At 39.4% G+C, this 18,756-nt stretch overlaps 1 protein-coding gene and 1 pseudogene across 1 annotated transcript; both read left to right on the top strand.

The window, feature by feature from the left end:
• Positions 1-644: 644 nt before the first annotated feature.
• LOC139035005 (olfactory receptor 10T2-like) lies at positions 645-1,660 on the top strand (annotated as a pseudogene).
• Positions 1,661-10,452: 8,792 nt separating this feature from the next.
• On the top strand, positions 10,453-13,402 carry LOC110122609 (olfactory receptor 10K2-like). The gene has a single exon (XM_070467590.1). It carries the CDS (start codon positions 12,327-12,329, stop codon positions 13,356-13,358), a length of 1,032 nt encoding a protein of 343 aa, XP_070323691.1. The 5' UTR covers positions 10,453-12,326; the 3' UTR covers positions 13,359-13,402.
• The last annotated feature ends 5,354 nt before the right edge of the window (positions 13,403-18,756 follow it).

The raw sequence follows: 18,756 nt of genomic DNA, 5'->3' as shown, positions 1-18,756 counted from the left end.
GTTTCTATAAATTTATTAATTTCTTCTAAATTACCCAATTTAGAGGTACACAATTGGTGATAATATTCCTTTATTATCCTTTTAACATTCTGAGGCATACATTATAATGTTCTTTTGTTTCTTTAATTTTATTTGAGTCTTCTCTTTTTTCCTACTTAATTTAGCTAAGACTTTGTCAATTTAATTTTTTTTAAAAAACAGCTTTTAGTTTTATTGATTCTTATGTCTTTTTCCTTAGTCTATATTTGATTGATTTCTTAAGTTCATTATTTTACTCCTTTCATTAGCTTTGGGTTAATGAGTCAATTAAGCAAATCATTTTCTTCTTCCATAAAATGGCAGGATAAGCTTAAAATCACTTATTGATTTAATGTGCTTTGTATGAAACATCTGTGCAAATCATAATACAAAGAATGAGAACAAGTTACAGAAATAAACTTATTCAGATATCATTGACTTGGAATATTTTAAAACTTATGTCATTGCTTCTCATGCCTCCTGCTTTCCGCTCTTTCCTTTGTTAGTGTGCTTAACTTGTTACTAATTTTTTCATATCAGTATCATTAGCTTTGTACAGAAGTGCATTTGTGGTTTCCATGGAAGCACCTCACTTTTGCCATATTCTTTCTTTTCTGGGTGTAAGAATGTGTGAGTTCAATTCCCAGTGCCTGTTGGTGAGGTAGAACCAGAATATGACCACCAAGTCCATCCATATGGGCTTCTCAAAGCTGTACATCTGCAGATCCTTCTCTTCTTCTTTTCCTCCTGGTCTACCTGACCACTTTAATGGCCAAAGCCACCATCATGACTGTCATTCCTTTGGATCAGGCTTTGTACACTCCTATCTACTTCTTTTTCTTTGTCTTCTCCTGCTCTGAAACCTGTTGCATCTTGCTCATTGTACCAAAATGCTGACCAGCTGCTTTCTACAATACTATTTCTTTCTCAGAATATAGTTACTTCCCTGTTCTATTTCTTTGTGGGCTTGGCATATACCAACTGTTTTCTAAATGCTGTGATGGGCTATGATCACTATACTGCCATCTGCAACCCTCTCAACTACACACTCATTGTAAGCTGTGCCACCTGCATGTTGGTTTCAGCCTCAAGCTTCTGTGGTTTCCTGATCTCTGTGGTTGTCAACACCTTGGTGTTTAGTGTACCCTTCTGTGACTCCAGTCAGATCAACCACTTCTTCGGTAGCATTTCTCCAGTCATAAAACTGGGCTGCACAGACACCAATCTGAAGGAGATGGTTATCTTCTTCCTCAGCATTCTGGTGTTGTTGGTTCCCTTAGTGTTGATCTTCATCTCCTATGTCTTCATTGTTTCCACCAGCCTCAAGATCTCTCTGTAAGGAGGTGTAAAGGCTTTACCACCTGGTCCTCCCACTTCATAGTGGTCATTGTCTACTATGGTTGTGCCTCATTTATCTATTGAGGTTCACATCCCTGTACTCCTCATACACCGGCTTGTGGCAGTGACCTATATAGTGATCACCTCTCTACTCAAACTTGCCCACACATTGAGGAATAAGGAAGTGAAGACTGCTCTGAAAAGGTTCTTACTAGTACTCATTTCCCAAAATGATATGTGTGAGTTGATAAGTTGGCAAAGTTATATTCATCAAAGTGTCCTGGGTGAAACTGCAATTTGGTAGACAAATAATTTTTTTTTGTCAAAAAAAGAAAGATAGAAAGAAAGACTTAAATCTACCTGAATCTTTTTTTTATTGGAAAGTCATTGTGAGTGGATTGGACAAGATGGTGGAGTAGGAAGACTCTGAACTTAACACCTTCCATGGGCACACCAAAATTACAGTATTTATAATCTCATCAGTTACAACTACTGATGAGAAAGACTGGAAAACTAGCAGAAAAGATCTTCTGCAACCAAAGATATAAAGAATGAACCACAACCACAAGGAGAATCACAACTGATGACCTGAGTGTGCAACTCACAGACAGATTATTATTACAATCACAGAGATTCTCCATAAGAAGTAAGAAGCCTGAGCTGAGCCCCAAACTGGGGGTCTTTTACAACAGAATGATGACCTCAAGAATGTTTGGCTTTGAAAGCCAGCAAAGCTTACTTTCAGGAAAATCAGAGGGTTGTACAAAATAGAGACTCCACTCTTAAATCCATAGTGATGGTTCATATAAATCAGAGACCTGAGTGGGCTGAGAGTAGATAAACTTACACTTTTCATTTAGGCTATTAGGCTGATATTTAAATGTGTGATGTGGTCACATTGTTTTGTAGATCTTTTATTCTGCCTGGATAGCCAATAATTATTTATGATTTAACCAATATGATCAATACTTCTATTTGAAGTACTATTGGAAATCACATCCTTTAGATATTTTATATCTGAGAAGAACAAGACTCAATTATGTATGTTTTGAATTAGCTAGTATGAATCTTGCTGTTTAATTTTAAGATTAAATTTAATACATTTGTTGGTTCACTGTATACACTTCTATGTAATGGCTCCTCTCAAATTCACCTTATCATTATTTACTTTTGTTCTAATGTCTTATATTTTTACACAATAATGCTTTCCTTAATAGGACATACTCTAAGTCATCTTTAATCTGTCATAGAATGCAATCAGGTCTTATAATTTAAGATTCTTTGGGCTGCAAATAAAAGATAATCCAACTCAAACTGGCATTAGCAAAAAATATAACACAGTTCATGTAAGCTTGAAAAGTCCAGTGCTGCTGTGGTTCTGGCACCACATTTGATACAGAGTTCAAACAGTCATCCTGAGTTACCTGGATGCATCTCATAGATCTGCTTCTTCAGTCTTGGCTCCTTTTGAGCCTAAACTCAGCAGTCTCTAACAAATTTAGCTCACAAAATCTAGTCCAGAGGAAAAAATAATTCACTTCCTTGGATGTAAAAACAAAAGTTGGGAGACTGAATCTTGTTGATCCTCATTGAAGAGATTTGGATCACATGCTCATCTTGAATCAAACACTACAGAAAAAATCCAATGTCCTGACTGACTTAGTAAATATTACCTGCTCCTCCTGAAATTTCAGGATGAAACAATTTGATGAACATGAGAACAACATTTAAAATATAATAAAATTGGGGTATTACTCCAAGTAATGGGAGTGCCCATATGTACTTATTTCTGGAAAAATCTCTACTCAGCTTCTTTACCCAATTTTAATCAAAATTTTTTTTTGTTTGTTTGTTTTTGCTATTAAATTGTCTGAGTTCCTTATATATTTTGGATAATCTTTTACCAGATAGATTGTTTGCAAAACTATTTTTGCATTTCACAGATTGTCTTTTTAATTTGTTGATTGTTTCTTTGCTGTGCAGAAGTTGTTTTACCTAAATCTACTTACTTATTTTTGTTTTTATTCCATGTACTTTTGGGGGCATATTAACAAACCCTGCAATGGCAAATGTTAAGAAGCTTTTTCTCTGCTTTTTTTACTAAGAATTTTATAGTTTCAGGCCTTATGTTTAAGTTTTTAATCCATTTTGAGTTCATCTTTATGTATGGTGTGGTGAAAGGGTCCTATTTTATTATTTTAAATGTTGCTATCCAGTGTTTCCTAGAACCATTAATAGAGGCTATGCTTTCCCCAATTTGAAAACAATACAAATAGTCAAAGGTATATAAAATATACTCAAAATCATTAACCATCAGGGATATGCAAACTATAGCCATAGTGATATATCATCTCACATCTGTTAGAATGACGTTTATCAATGAAAAGATAATATGTTGGCAAGGATGTGGAGAAAGGGGAACTCTGGTACACTGGTGGTGGAAATACAAATTGATACAACCATTAGGAAAAACAGCATGGAAGTTCTTTTAAAACTACCATGTGATCTAGATATCCCACTTTTGAGGCATTTATCGAAAGGAATTGAAATTAGAATCACAAAGTGATACTTGAATTCCCATATTAATTGCAGCACCATTCACAATAGCAAAGATATGAAAACAACCTAATGGTATGTATCAATGAAAATAAAGAAAAAATTGTGGTATATATATATATATAGAGAGAGAGAGAGAGCACAATATTATTCGGCCTTAAAAAAAAGGAAAGCCTAACATTTGCCACAACTTGGGTGAATTTCAAGAGCATTATGCTAAGAGAAATAAGCCAGACACAGAAAGACAAATACTGCATGATCTCCTTATGTGTGGAATCTGAAATAGTTAAACTCATAGAAGCAGACAATAGGATGATGGGAATAAAGGAAATGTGGAGATGTTGGTTAAAGGCTACAAAATTTCAATTAGCAAGATAACTGGAGATGTACCATACAGTGTAGTACTTTGAGATGACAGTAATGTATTGCATACTTAAAATTTGCTTAGAGGATAGGCCTTATGTCTTCTTATCACAATTAATAATAAATGATAATAAAGTTAACTAGAGAAAATTTGGGGAGATTATGAATATGTCTATGGTTTTGATGGTGGTGATTGTTTCATGGATATATATTGTTGTTTGTTGCTCAGTTGTGTCCAACTCTTTGTGACCCCATGGACTGCAGCACACCAGTCTTCCCTGTCCTTCACCATCTCCTGGAACTTGCTCAAACTCATGTCCATTGAGTCCATTGGATGATGCCATCCAACCATCTCATCCTCTGTCATTCCCTTCTCCTCCTGCCTCCAATCTTTCCCAGGATTAGGGCCTTTTCTAATGGGTCAGTGTTTCCCATCGGGTGGCCAAAGTATCAGAGCTTCAAGTTAAGCATCAATCCCACCAATGAATATTCAGAATTGATTTCCTTTAGGATTGATTGGTTTGCTCTCCTTGTAGTCCAAGGGACTCTCAAGAGTCTTCTCCAACACCACAGTTTGAAAATATCAATTACTTGGTTCTCAGCCTTCTTTGTGTTATAACTCTCACATCCATACATGACTACTGGAAAAACCATAGCTTTGACTATATGGACATTTGTTAGCAATGCTTTTTAATATGCTGTCTAGGTTGGTCATAGCTTTTCTTCCAAGGAGCAAGCGTCTTTTAATTTCATGGCTGCAGTCAACATCTGCAGTGATTTTGAAGCTGAAAAAAATTAAGTCTGCCACTATTTCCACTGGTTCCCCTTCTATTTGCCATGAAGGGATGGGGCTGGATGCCATGATCTTCATTTTTTGAATGTTGAGTTTTAAGCCAACTTTTTCACTCTCCTCTTTCACTGTCATCAAGAGGCTCTTAGTTCTTCGCTTTCCGCTATAAGGGTGGTGTCATTTGCATATCAGAAGTTATTGATATTTCTCCCAGCAATCTTATTCTAGCTTGTGTTTCATCCAGCCTGGCACTTCTCATGATGTACTCTGCATATAAGTTAAATAAGCAGGGTGACAATATACAGCCTTGATGTACTCCTTTCCTGATTTAGAACCAGTGCCTTTTCCCATGTCTGGTTCTAATGGTTGCTTCTTGTTCTGCATACAGTTTCCACAGGAGGCAGATAAGGTTGTTTGGTCATGGGTGTGTACTTATATGAAATTCATCAAGTAGTTTGCATTAAATATTTACAGCTTTTCCCATCTCTATCATACCTTAATTTAAAAAAAAAACTTTTAAAAAATTAAAAAAAACAACTACTTTCATTTGGAGTAAATGATGGACATCAATAACAACAACAAAAAAAATGCTTGGCATTCAGAATCAGATATCTAAAATTTCACTTTTCTTTCTTCTTTTCGGACATTATTTCTCTATCTCACTTATTTTTTGTTATTCCTTTGTTTTCATGTTTGTTCTCAATATCATTATTTCTCAATTTATCAGATAGCTGATGAGTTCTTACTATGCATCAAGCCATTGTTAGGGGATTTTAACATTTATTGACATTTTTTATTGACGTTGCTTTTGAAATTAATCATTTCTAGCTTAGCCACAGGCAAGTGGAAACCAGAAATTTTGGAAACTGGAAAATACATGATGATATTTTTGTTTAAACTAAGAGGTCATTCATATAATTGGGATAATGCTGCCTGTGACTATTTATTCACCCAACATTTAGCACACCTTCAGTGTCTCCTATGTGTAAGAGTATGCTATATTAGTTTCTGGATAATGGAATAAAGAGGCAGAAAAAATGAACTCAGTGGTTAATGATGAAATCAACCTCCTTTCAACTTCTCCTGACCTGGGCCTTTACTGTAAAAGCAACATTGCTCAGTTTGTCCTCTCAGCCTGACAGAAGGCTATATTCCCAATTATAAGTGCAAAAGCACATTTTACACTGAACGAACATGCTTTATAATGTACCCATCATCATGAATTACACCTTTTCAATCCTTTGGTAACATAAAAATTGAGAAATCAATTTAAAATAGCCAATTTTTGAAAATTGCTGCATCTGAGAGTGGCTTAGAGCCTTCCACTCCCCAAGCCCTAATGCTTGAGTACAAGTTGGAGCAATTTGGCATTTGATAACTTGCCTCTATTTTCCACAATCAATTCAGCTGTTTAATTAAACCCAGTGCAACGTCTCCAAGGCAATGGCTCTGGCATCAGGAGACCCACAGAGAAACTTCCGATTGCCAATATATGCAATGAAAGTGCCAACAGTTCTGTGGTCACTATCAGATATGACTTGTGGCCTTTGGTCAGTTGGCACAAAATGTCAAGAAGAAACTAGTTACATCTGATTCGGCTCTGGGTCTAAGTGCCCAGACCATTATCATATCTCTACCCCTGAGTAGAGATCAGTAGCCTCTGCCCTGTTTTGATATTTTCCCATTTCCCATTTCAACTGGATTCTAGCTCCTGTAGTCAATGTGCCTCTGGCTTTTCTTACGGAGCGGGAGAGGCAAATGGGGGCCCATCTATGAATAACAGACAACACGGTGGACTGAGCACCTCCAGCAATGAGCAACTGAACAATGGATGGGGAATAAGAGTAAACATCTATCCCCAGCAGGACCTGTGCTTTCTCAGCTCAGGTAAGAGACAGAAAAGGGTGAGGGACCCACACTGGTGCAGTGACCGTGAAAGACAGAGATAGCCATAGCCAGGAATGAGGACTCCAAATAATGTTAATCAGGATAAATGACATTTTAAGATGAACTTTTATAGAACTATGCATATAAGTTTTACACATATTTTAAATTATCTCATTGCTCTTCCTAAATTTACATAGACACAGTCTTGGTTCTGATTTAATTCAAGAAGTACACTCAACAACATTTTCTTCACAAAACTTTTGTTTCATTTTAGTAAGAACAAACACAAGATCTACCCTCTTAGTAAATGTTTAAGTATATAATAACAAAATGTTAGCTATAGGTACAATATTATATAGCAGATCTCTAGAACATATTAATCTCACATAACTGAAAATTAACACCAATGAGCAGCCACTTCCTCTCTCTCTCCCTTGCCTCAGGCCCTGGTAGTCACTATTTGACTTTTTCTTTCTGTGAATTTGATTATTTTAGGTAACGTTTGCAAATGGAATTTGTCCTTCTGTGTCTCGTTTATTTCACTTAGCATGGCACTAGTGGTAAAGAACCTGTCTGCCAATGCAGGAGACATAAGAGACGTGGACTGGATTCAATCCCTGGGTCAAGAAGGTCCCCTGGAGGAGGAAATGGCAGCCCACTCCAGTATTCTTGCCTGGAGAATTCCATGGACACAGGAGCCTGAAGAGCCACAGTCCATTGGGTCACAAAGAATCAGACATGAATGAGCAATTAAACATTTTCACTTTGTCACAGCTATACATAACATTTATGACCCCAGTTTTCTGGAGATCCTCTTGAGGAAGAAACAAGGACAAAAATGCAATATGCCTTCCTCAGTCCTAGGAATGGAAATCATCTTTATCTTATATACCCTTCCTGAAATCAATGGAGTATACCAAGCAATATGAGAGAAATATTCTCAAAACTGTCCCCTTCTCAACTCTAAATTACAATTACAGAACTAATATTTATGTAATATTTAAGCTTTGCAATGATATTCTCTTATTCATTTTGAACAAACCTTGAAAATTAAGTTAGCTTGTATCAGAATGAACCCTATTATAAGGGAGAGGAAAATACTTCAGACATATTGAAGTCCTATAGCTAACACACAGTGGGGTTGGGACTTGAGCCTGTAACAAAACTGTAGCAAGAATCCTTTTTTTTCCTTTCTTTTTTTTTTTTTCTTTTTAAAAACATCAAAAGTTTAAAAAGACTAAACATATTAGTAAGGATATGGAAGAACTGGAAGTCCCAAACTCTTCTGGTAGGAATACAGAAAGGAAACAACTACTTTAGATCACAGTATGTGCAGATGTGCTCAGTCGTGGCCAACTCTTTGAGACCCCATAAACTTCAGGTCACCAGGCTCTCTGTCCATGGAATTTCCCAGGCAAGGATACAGGAGTGAGTTGCCATTTCCTTCTCTAGGGAAGAATCCTTTTGTTAAAATACTATACTATGTAAGGAGGTGACAGAATACTATTTCTTCCTTTCTCACCAATACACACGCGTGTGCATGCGCACACACACACACACACACACACACACTTTTCTCCTATGCCAGTCAGAATATTCATAGTCTGGTGCTTGTTCCACTAGCTGTGTGAATTTGAAAGGAGCCTCCAAACACTTTGATTCTCAAATTATTCTCTGTTATAGGGAAGAAGTCAAAAGTAATACCTACCTCATGAGATCATGATGAGGACCAAATGAGAGACCAAATATAATGGTATTTTCACCTTTTCTGCATTAGGAAAAACATGTGATAAATGATAGTTCATGTTACATTTCTATATAATGGATTTAAATTTTGGTTGACAAGCTGATACCAAAATCATATCCTATTTTTTCTTCCTGGAAATGTTAAAAGCAATACAGATGGACTAATATTTGGGATGATGATCCCCAAAGAAGTTAACTGAAAAGGGTTTTTTCTTTGTTTTTGAGTTTGTGACCTCAATGTGACAGTTTTGGTGAAGAAAGAAAAGAAAGAAAAAGAGAAGAAAGAAGTGTCTCTCAGTTCACAGAACTGTGTAAATTTAGATATTTCCTTTGTAAAAAGGATGTATCTCTACGCTTGACAACAAAATGACAGGTATTTGTTCAATTCTGAGGTGCTAATCAACATTAAGGAAAATTAGTCAGCTATATCACAAGGTTTACATAAAGAGTGACACTGACACTCAGTCCATATTTTTATCAAAATATTTATAGGAAATATTCAAATGCCATTTGCTCTTCAAAGATTTCCATGAAGTTGCTTGTTTTTTCTCAAGATTTCCAAGATATTTCGCTTTTTCCTTGATGATATTTATGATAGTATGTCTTACAATATGGCTATTTTATTATCTCTTCCATGAGAAAGTAAAAATTATTTTATTCATATTTATAACTTTAATGCTTAAAATATAGTAAAAATTATAAAATCATAAAATATGGATATTATTAAGTAATCTACTCTAATCTTTCAGTTCAGTTCAGTTCAGTCACTCAGTCATGTCTGACTCTTTGCAACCCCATGGACTGCAGAACACCAGGCCTCCTTGTCCATCACCAACTCCCGTTTACTCAAACTCATGTCCATTGAGTCAGTGATGTCATCCAATCATCTCATCCTCTGTCATCCCCTTCTCCTCCAGTCTTCAATCTTTCCCACATCAGGGTCTTTTCAAATGAGTCAGTACTTCGCATCAAGTGGCCAAAGTATTGGAGTTTCAGCTTCAACATCAGTCCTTCCAATGAATATTCAGGACTGATTTCCTTTAGGGTGGACTGGTTGGATCTCCTTGCTGTCCAAGAGACTCTCAAGCGTCTTCTCTAACACCACAGTTCAAAAGCATCAATTTTTCAGGACTCAGATTTCTTTATATTTCAACTCTCACATCCATTCGTGACTACTAGAAAAACCATAGCTTTGACTATATGGACCTTTGTTGGCAAAGTAATGTCTCTGTTTTTTAATAAGCTGTCTAGGTTGGTCATAACTTTTCTTCCAAGGAGCAAGCATCTTTTAATTTCATGACTGCAGTCATCATCTGCAGTGATTTTGGAGCCCCCCAAAATAAATTGTGTCACTGTTTCCACTGTTTCCCCATCTATTTGCCATAAAGTGATGGGACCAGATGCCTTGATCTTCGTTATCTGAATGTTGAGTTTTAAGCCAACTTTGTCACTCTCCTCTTTCACTTTCATCAAGAGGCTCTTTAGTTCTTCTTTGCTGTCATAAGGGTGGTGTCATCTGCATATCTGAGGTTATTGATATTTCTCCTAGGAATCTTGATTCCAGCCTGTGCTTCATCTCTAATTTTAAGAACTCAATAAAGGTCTTCCCTGGTGTCTCAGATGGTAAAGAATCTGTCTGCAATGCAGAAGACCTGGGTTCAGTCTCTAGGTTGGGAAGATCCCCTGAAGAAGGGAATGGTTACCCACTCCAGCATTCCTGCCTGGAGAATGCCATGGACAGAGATTCCTGGTGGGCTACAGTCCATAAGGTCTTGAAGAGTTAGACACAACTGAGAGACTAACAGTTTCATGTTTTCATTTTCAAAGAGCTGATTTTGATTTCTAAATATGTAGGCTAAAACATGCATAATGTATGCATTATTGATTTATAGAGTATCCACAATGAGAAACTTCTAAATTGTTATTCATATGTGACTAAGTCTGACTATGCAATACAATTTTGTCTTCTAAATTTATCCTATATACCCCACCCTCCAAAATAGGAACTTTGGGAAACCTCCTATGCTCTCTGCAAGGTATAGATAACCTGCCTGTGTGATTCAGACTACAGAGAACCAAATACCAAAGAATTTGCTTGGAACTTCAAGATCAGTCACCTTGCCTCCCTTCCAGTGCAGAACGGGACTCCAGTAAGACCAAGTTACTTTTACTCAAGCTTGGAGAACTCAGAGGAATGGCAATCTCTCTTAAATCCCCTCTGCACCCCTGAAAAAGTACAGAAAAGCAGCTACAACAACTTGCCATGAGTTAAATAAATGCTCATTTTATCCTTGATGAAAATATTTCTAATTACTGAAGAACAACAAAAAAGTGATTAGATGGAGTTATTTATTAAGCACTATGTATTGGATGCCTCTTTTTTAATACATGATTCCAATTAATTTTCTATATAACCCTGGGAGGCAAGAATTTCTTTTCTCATCACACAAATGAGAAAGTGGGACTTAGAAAATTTATGATCTTACCACAAGAACATGCCAGAATCAGGATTAAAGCTCATATCAATCTAAATTCAAAATTCATTTTATTCCTACAGTACTCAATTTTACATGTGTTTGCAAGGATAAAATTTAAGATTATATTTGTATAAATGTATGCAGATGGTGATTGCAGCCATGAAATTAAAAGACCCTTACTCCCTGAAAGGAAACTTATGACCAAACTAGATAGCATATTAAAAAGCAGAGATATTACTTTGCCAACAAAGGTCTGTCTAGTCAAGGCTATGGTTTTTCCAGGGGTCATGTATGGATGTGAAAGTTGGACTGTGAAGAAAGCTGAGTGCCAAAGAATTGATGCTTTTGAACTGTGGCGTTGGAGAAGACTCTTGAGAGTCCCTTGGACTGCAAGGAGATCCAACCAGTCCATCCTAAAAGAGATCAGTCCTGGGTGTTCATTGGAAGAACTGATGCTGAAGCTGAAACTCCAATACTTTGGCCACCTCATGCGAAGAGTTGACTCATTGGAAAAGACCCTGATGCTGGGAGGGATTGGGGGCAGGAGGAGAAGGGGATGACAGAGGATGAAATGGTTGAATAGCATCACCGACTAGATGGACATGAGTTTGAGTAAACTCCGGGAGTTGGTGATAGACAGGGAGGACTGGCGTGCTGCGATTCATGAGGTCACAAAGAGTTGGACATGACTGAGCAACTGAACTGAACTGAACTGATTCATAGTCCTGAGAATTGAGGATCCAGGAATTAGAAAGATAATAGTAATTATTTAGTAATAAATGTACCTTCTAAGCAGTAAAAATCATTGTGTTAGGCACTGAACAAAGAATCGGAATAAATGGAGGAAGAAAAGATGTGTGCATTTCATAAGGTTTGAGTTGGGGAGATGGGGCGGTATAACTATACAAGCAGAAAACATCAGGGACAGCACAGCACTTTTCTCCAGAAATCAGGAGGTGTCACTGGGTTTCCTGAAACCTTTATACATCTGTATAAAAGAAGTGTCAAGAAAGTTTTCCTATGATGTTAAAAATTTTGGGGAAACTCAAAGTTGGATGCAAGCTTTGAATAATTTTAGATGCTTCTTTATGTCTTACAAAAACCAGGAAGGAGAATAATGAGTACACTCAAAACCTGAGAATACATGTTCTATGATCATCAGTTTCTTGGGATTCTTTTATTTTTCAGGGATTTTTCTTGGCACTGTCTTCTCTCTCAGATTGTCTCCTGATGATGTGTCTTCCATGGAGTGTGTCAATGAGACCTTGGTGACAGAGTTTGTCTTCCTTGGCTTCTCCTCTCTGGCTGGGCTACAGCCGCTGCTCTTTGCTGTCTTCCTGCTGGTCTACCTGTTCACCCTGGGCACCAATGCCATCATCGTTTCCACCATTGTGCTGGACAGAGCCCTCCGTACCCCCATGTACTTCTTCCTTGCTGTACTCTCCTGTTTTGAGACTTGTTATACCTTCGTCATTGTACCCAAGATGCTGGTTGACCTGTTGGCCCAGAAGAAGGCCATCTCCTTTCTGGGCTGTGCCATCCAGATGTTCTCCTTCCTCTTTCTAGGCTGCTCTCACTCCTTCCTGCTGGCAGCCATGGGTTATGATCGCTACGTGGCCATCTGTGACCCTCTGCGCTACACAGTGCTCATGGGTTTCGGGGTGTGTGCAGGACTTGTGGCTGCTGCCTGTGCCTGTGGCTTTATTGTTGCACAGATCATCACATCCTTGGTATTTAACCTGCCCTTTCACTCCTCCAACCAACTACACCACTTCTTCTGTGACATCTCTCCTGTTCTGAAGGTAGCATCTTACCATACCCACTTTAGTCAGATGGTCATTATCATGCTCTGCGCATTGGTCCTGGTTATCCCCCTGCTGTTGATTTTGGTATCTTATATTCTCATCATCTCTGCCATACTCCAATTTCCTTCCACATTAGGCAGGTACAAAGCTTTTTCCACCTGTGCTTCTCACCTCATTATTGTCATTGTCCACTATGGCTGTGCCTCCTTTATCTACTTAAGGCTTAAATCCTACTATTCCTCTAGCCAGGATGTTCTCATATCAGTATCCTACACAATCCTAACTCCATTGTTCAATCCTATGATTTACAGTTTGAGAAATAAAGAGTTCAAATCAGCTCTTCAAAGAGTTGTGGGAAGAACAATTTGTTTATCATGACATTAATCTAGATTCTGCATTTTTAAGTATGTGGGGAAAAACTTCCTGAGTAAAACTGATCAAGTAATGAGCAGTGTTCAAGAACATAGATATTTCTCAGTTATTTCCAAATATAAAAATTAAAAAAAAAATAGTATCTTGTCATGGTCACATAAATTATTGCCTACTGAAGTCCTTTTGATTGACAGAAAAATACTGGATGGCTACTGTAGGAAAATACATATAGAATCAGAATTCCATACTCTTGCAAACACTATTACCCAATCTCAGCCAGATTGTAAGTGTACAAAACACTGTACAATGTTAACTCTCTGGTTTAGCAACCCAGAAAGATCCTTCTCTTTATTGCCCCCTTTTCTGGCTATTAGTATAGTCAGATCACAGTTTTTATCATTTTATCATTTTTTCAAATCTTAATTTTTTATTCTATTCTCCAGTAAATATTAACCTATAGATGGAAACATTATTTGTATTTATAAAGCAGAGTGAGTAGACAAAATCATCAAATAATATTCAGTCTTTATAAGGAACAAACACCCCGCAATATCTTTGGCTTAGCTTACGACACAATTTTTAAATGAGACGGCATTTGTAAAGTTACAATTTTTGGTGCATAAGTGATGGCCAATTAATGTTCAAATAAGTAAATTATGCAAAAAGTTAACCATTTCTATGTTTCTAATGTATTGAGAGCTGTTTTTAATTTATTTTTTTATGCACCAGTACAAATCTGAATTTAGTTAGAATTCCTTAAAGGTATTCACAAGGACATTGGTTAAAGAGAAGACCTAAAATCACACAGACTGAGCAAGAAAAGCAGGCTAAGTTTAACCATCTCATTAAATAGAAAAGTCTGTGTAAAGAGTAAACACCATCTGTCTCATGAAGCTTGGGGATCTTCATGTGCACTTCAGGCCAGATTTTGAGTTGAACATTTTACATATGTTCTTACATAAGTGAGCTCCTTGGAGAAAGCTGCCTCCTTGCTTTATATATTGTTTCCAAGATTGACTTGTAAATAAAGGTCTTCTGACAGAATCATTCCATTTCTTATTATTTTCTTGCACAAGATTCCTCATCAATGTTATATGCTCTCAGAGACTGCAGGAAGAGGGTAGAAACTAGAATGTTTTATTCACAAGCCCTGGTTTAATGTGGGATGCTGAACTTGTCTGCTAAGAATGCAAGCCTACTGCATTTCTCTGAAGCTTGAAACTTCCTGAAGGAGGGGCCTGAAGATCCTAGTGCATGCCAAGTCACTTCAGTCATGTGCAAATCTTTGTGATGGCGTGGACTGTAGCACACCAGGCTCCTCTGTCCGTGGGATTCTCCAGACAAGAATACTGGCATGGTTGTCATTTCCTCCTCCAGGGGATCTTCTCAACCCAGGAATCAAAGTCTCCTAAACTGACCAGCGGGTTCTTTACCACTAGTGTCACCTATGAAGCCCCAGAGACCAAAGCAAATATAATTTGGCCATCAAGTCATCTTTTCTTTAGTCCCATTGTTCATCCCAGACTTCCAGCCTACCAAGTTGTCTCACAAAAAGAAAATAAACTGATAACCTCTCATGTGAATCAGTTTAAAATGTGTTAACTGTTCAATATGTACTTATGTGCTTCTGTTTAAAAATGTCACCTTACTTGAACATTAGAGCAGACCTAGGAAGTATATATTATAATCTACTTTTTATAGATCAGAAAACTGACTCTCAGAAAATTAAAATGCCTTTCCTGTTAGTGAGTAGGATTAATACTGATCCCACATCACTCACTTTCTGTTTTAATGCTCCTACAATGCTCTTGCATGACCCTTTGTGAAGATTATGACTTTCTTAATAGAGTTTAGAATGCACAAGTATTCATCTTCAATACAAGATTAAAAAAAAAAAACTGTAGACTCACTAACATCCATCTAAAAAATATACTGAGAAGTGTGATGTAAATGGCCTTTATATCATACGGTGTAGTTAGTCCCTATCCTTCTGTAATACGGTGTTGAAGGAGGAGGAACAAGAAAGCCTCCCACCTTTTGCTTTGTCCATTTCCAAGACTTATGGATGCCATCATTTTGAGTCAGATAGCATAACACTCACAAGTGGGAAGGATCACTGTGTGTGAAGAGGTCATGTATATTAGAATGATTCTCCTTTTGGCAGTTTATTCTTCCTTTTTTTTTTTTCCTATATGACCGTAAAATTAATTTGGCCTTGAGCCTGTGCTCATGGGTTAGAACTAAACATCTTGCCCTCCTTCCTCTTTCCATGGACACATGAACAAAGTCCCTTTCTCTCTCACACAACTTTGACCCATGGTTAATTTTAGCTCCCCTCTTTATTCATACCTAACTTCCAGGAAAGAGGTAAGATCGTCGAATTTGGGATTGGCTTGAGTGAGAAAGGAAAGCCCCTTCAGCCTCCAAACTAGGTCATTTATTTCAGCTGAGCTTACAGAGAAATCTGCACTTGTTTCAGGTATAAATTCAGCCAATAATAATAAATTGGTTTGTTTATTCTCTCCGCCTGTGGCTGACCCAATGGACATAGCTGTGATGCAGGAATAATTCTGGTATTACTTAGGTGGAGCTCATGCATGCATAAGGCCGAAAGGGGCCCATGACCAAGCGAGTACCTCGTGCCATGCATTCACAGTGCTGTAAGTGAGCTCAGCTGCTACATAAACCTTGTGATGTGCATACGCAGTGCTATAAGTGATCTCAACTATTACATTAAAAAACGTGGGGCAAGAGTGAGAGGCCATGGGGTGAGAGAGCCTGGACAGGCCATCTTGGCTAATTTGCTCTTTCCCTACACCCCACCCCTTCAGGATTCCTCGTCCCACAGTGCAGGTTCCACCCTCTGCAGAATCCTCCCAGTGCACAATGCCGCCACCTGAACCTGCATCCTGCAACAGCAGTAGAGACTAAACAAACAGTCACATCCCCAACACAAAGAAAAACCCAACGCCAGGGATCACCTGGAGCTCATGCCTCAGTCTCCGCCCTCACAGTGACAAAAGAGACACCCTCAGATGGTTCTCGCCCCTCCTACAAGGCCCCAGCCGGCCACCACTGGGTCCCTTCCCTACTTCAGCCACCCTAGTCTGAGCCCCAGCCCCGCAACTGGGCCTTCTTCCGTCCTTCAGTCTCCCTCCCTCCAGCCCAGCCCATCGCCCTCATCGCGGCGTAAAGCCCCCACGGACCGGGACCCAATCTTTCAGTCCTGTCCACATTTCCCTTCAGCCCCCCCGAACGGTGGCCCATTCCCCAAATTGTTTCCATCTTCCCCTTTGAAGAGACACCCACCTTATATCCATGGCCAACTCCAGTCCAACCCCACCCCTCCAAATTGCAGAAAAGCCTCCACAGGGGCGGCTCCAACCCTGAGGAGTTTTTATTATTAAGGACCCGCAAAACCCCCGTAGGCACCGGGCCAACCCCTTCAAGGAGGGGATTTTTGTGGCATTCACAGCCTACCCACAAGATACCAAATGCTTTCATATTGTTCTAAAACTGCAAGAGAATCAGAGGTTAGTAGAACATCACAGGACACAGCCTTTACAGTACATTGTTCTAAACCTACATCACAGGACACAGCCTAAATCTACATCACAGGATACAGTATTTACAGTACAGTGTTCTACATAGGATACAGCCTTTGGAGCATATCTCCACACAAATCAGCCCACATTTGCATCCCCATAACCCAGATAGTACCCTTGCCCACTCAGGCCCTCTTCGGGGTCTTCACACTTTCAAAATAGTCTTGCATGCCATCCTTCTACTTTTCTCAGTAAAGACCCACAAAAGCCTCAACAGGTGCCAGGCCCACCCCTGTGCCCCAGAGTTGCAAAGCCAAGCTGCCAAGGTTTTCCCTTGCATTTGCCGAAATTGCTTACCCAAGTCAACCAATTCAATATGGTCAATTCATCGTGAACTCAGTCACATCGGGGGCCCCTGGAGGATGCCCCTCCACCAGGCTATAGGCTGTTCCTGCTTCATTTTCCACTGTACCATAGGCCTTGCTGCCAAGCAGGAATCCACGTTCTCATAATGTTCATCATCACTGTCACTTACCGCCTCACTGCTAGAGATGCTGGACTCTTCAGGCCCACGGGGTTCTTGCTCTAATGACAGGATAGAGAAAGGAGAGAGAGAAGTCGCTCAGTCATGTCCGACTCTTTGCGATCCCACGGACAGTAGCCTACCAGGCTCCTCCATCCATGGGATTTTCCAGGCAAGAATACTGGAGTGGGTTGCCATCTCCTTCTCCAGGGGATCTTCCCAACCCAGGATCGAACCCAGGTCTCCTGCATTGCAGGCAAACGCTTTACCATCTGAGCCACCAGGGAAGCTTTGTATGCCAGGATACGTTGCTCTAGTTCTTCCAAGCATCTCTGCCCATTTCTCCCTGGCATGGCATTATGTAGAGCTCTATCCATATTCTCCTTCAGGGCAGTCAGAAAGATCCACCCCACAGTGCCAGCAGCAGTCCATGCTGCCTTGTTTGGGAAATGGGAACTCACCACTTCTAACGCCGTTTCGGTATTATCCGGTGACCTGTCAACTGCCTCCCAATCTTCCAATGGAGCCCACACCTAGAGGATCACAGCCACAAGGTACCACATACTGTGTTCGGCCAGTGGCTTCCTCCTTCCAGCAGAGCCTCAGGCTTCCCTACCTGCTGGGTATCCTGCCAGCTACACCAGTTGTATTGCTGATCCTGCTTGTGAAGCCAATTGCCTCTTTGTATCTCACTGTGCACGCTGTTTGCTGAACCCAGGGTAGGCAAGGCTCAAGCTAAGAGACTGGAAGAAGTCTTGAGGAGCCGTTGGAACTGCAGACACATTTATCCTGTCCTGGCAACAGCCATAGCATAACCTAACACAACAACCTCTCCTCTGGCTGGCAGAGCAGCCATAACAGAATTCTCTCCTGGCTGATGCAGAAACTGTAGCAGTAGACACTGTATTCTCTCCTCTTGTGACTGACCCAATGGACATAGCCATGACACAGCAGTAATTCCACCACTGTTTAGGTGGAGCTGGTATATGCATACCACACAAAGTAGCCCGTGGCCAAGCGAGTATCTCGTGGCACACATGTGCAGTGCTCTAAGTGACCTCAGCTGTTACACTACAAGACAAAGGGCAAGAGCAAGAGACCGTGAGGCTAGTGAGCCTGACCACACCATCGTGGCTAATTTGCTCTTTCCCCACATATCCTATGTATATATCTCTTTTGAATACACTGCAGGAAAATCCTAAATTGAGGATGAATTAGGGAGTTTCTGTGTGATCTCGGCCAGATTATAATATGCATGCTTGTGTCCTAAGTCACTTCAGTTGTGTCCAACTATCTGCAACCCCATAGACTGGAGCCCACCGGACTCCTCTGTCCT

This window comes from Odocoileus virginianus, chromosome 5 (genome assembly GCF_023699985.2).
Source record: "Odocoileus virginianus isolate 20LAN1187 ecotype Illinois chromosome 5, Ovbor_1.2, whole genome shotgun sequence".
Classification (NCBI taxonomy): Eukaryota; Metazoa; Chordata; class Mammalia; order Artiodactyla; family Cervidae; genus Odocoileus; species Odocoileus virginianus.
Note: the sequence above shows the minus strand (reverse complement) of the source record. Positions and strands in the feature narration are given on the sequence as shown.

What these genes read in the sequence shown, in the direction of transcription:
- LOC110122609 (XM_070467590.1), top strand. Translation starts at nt 12,327, where the DNA reads ATGATCATCAGTTTCTTGGGATTCTTTTATTTTTCAGGGATTTTTCTT.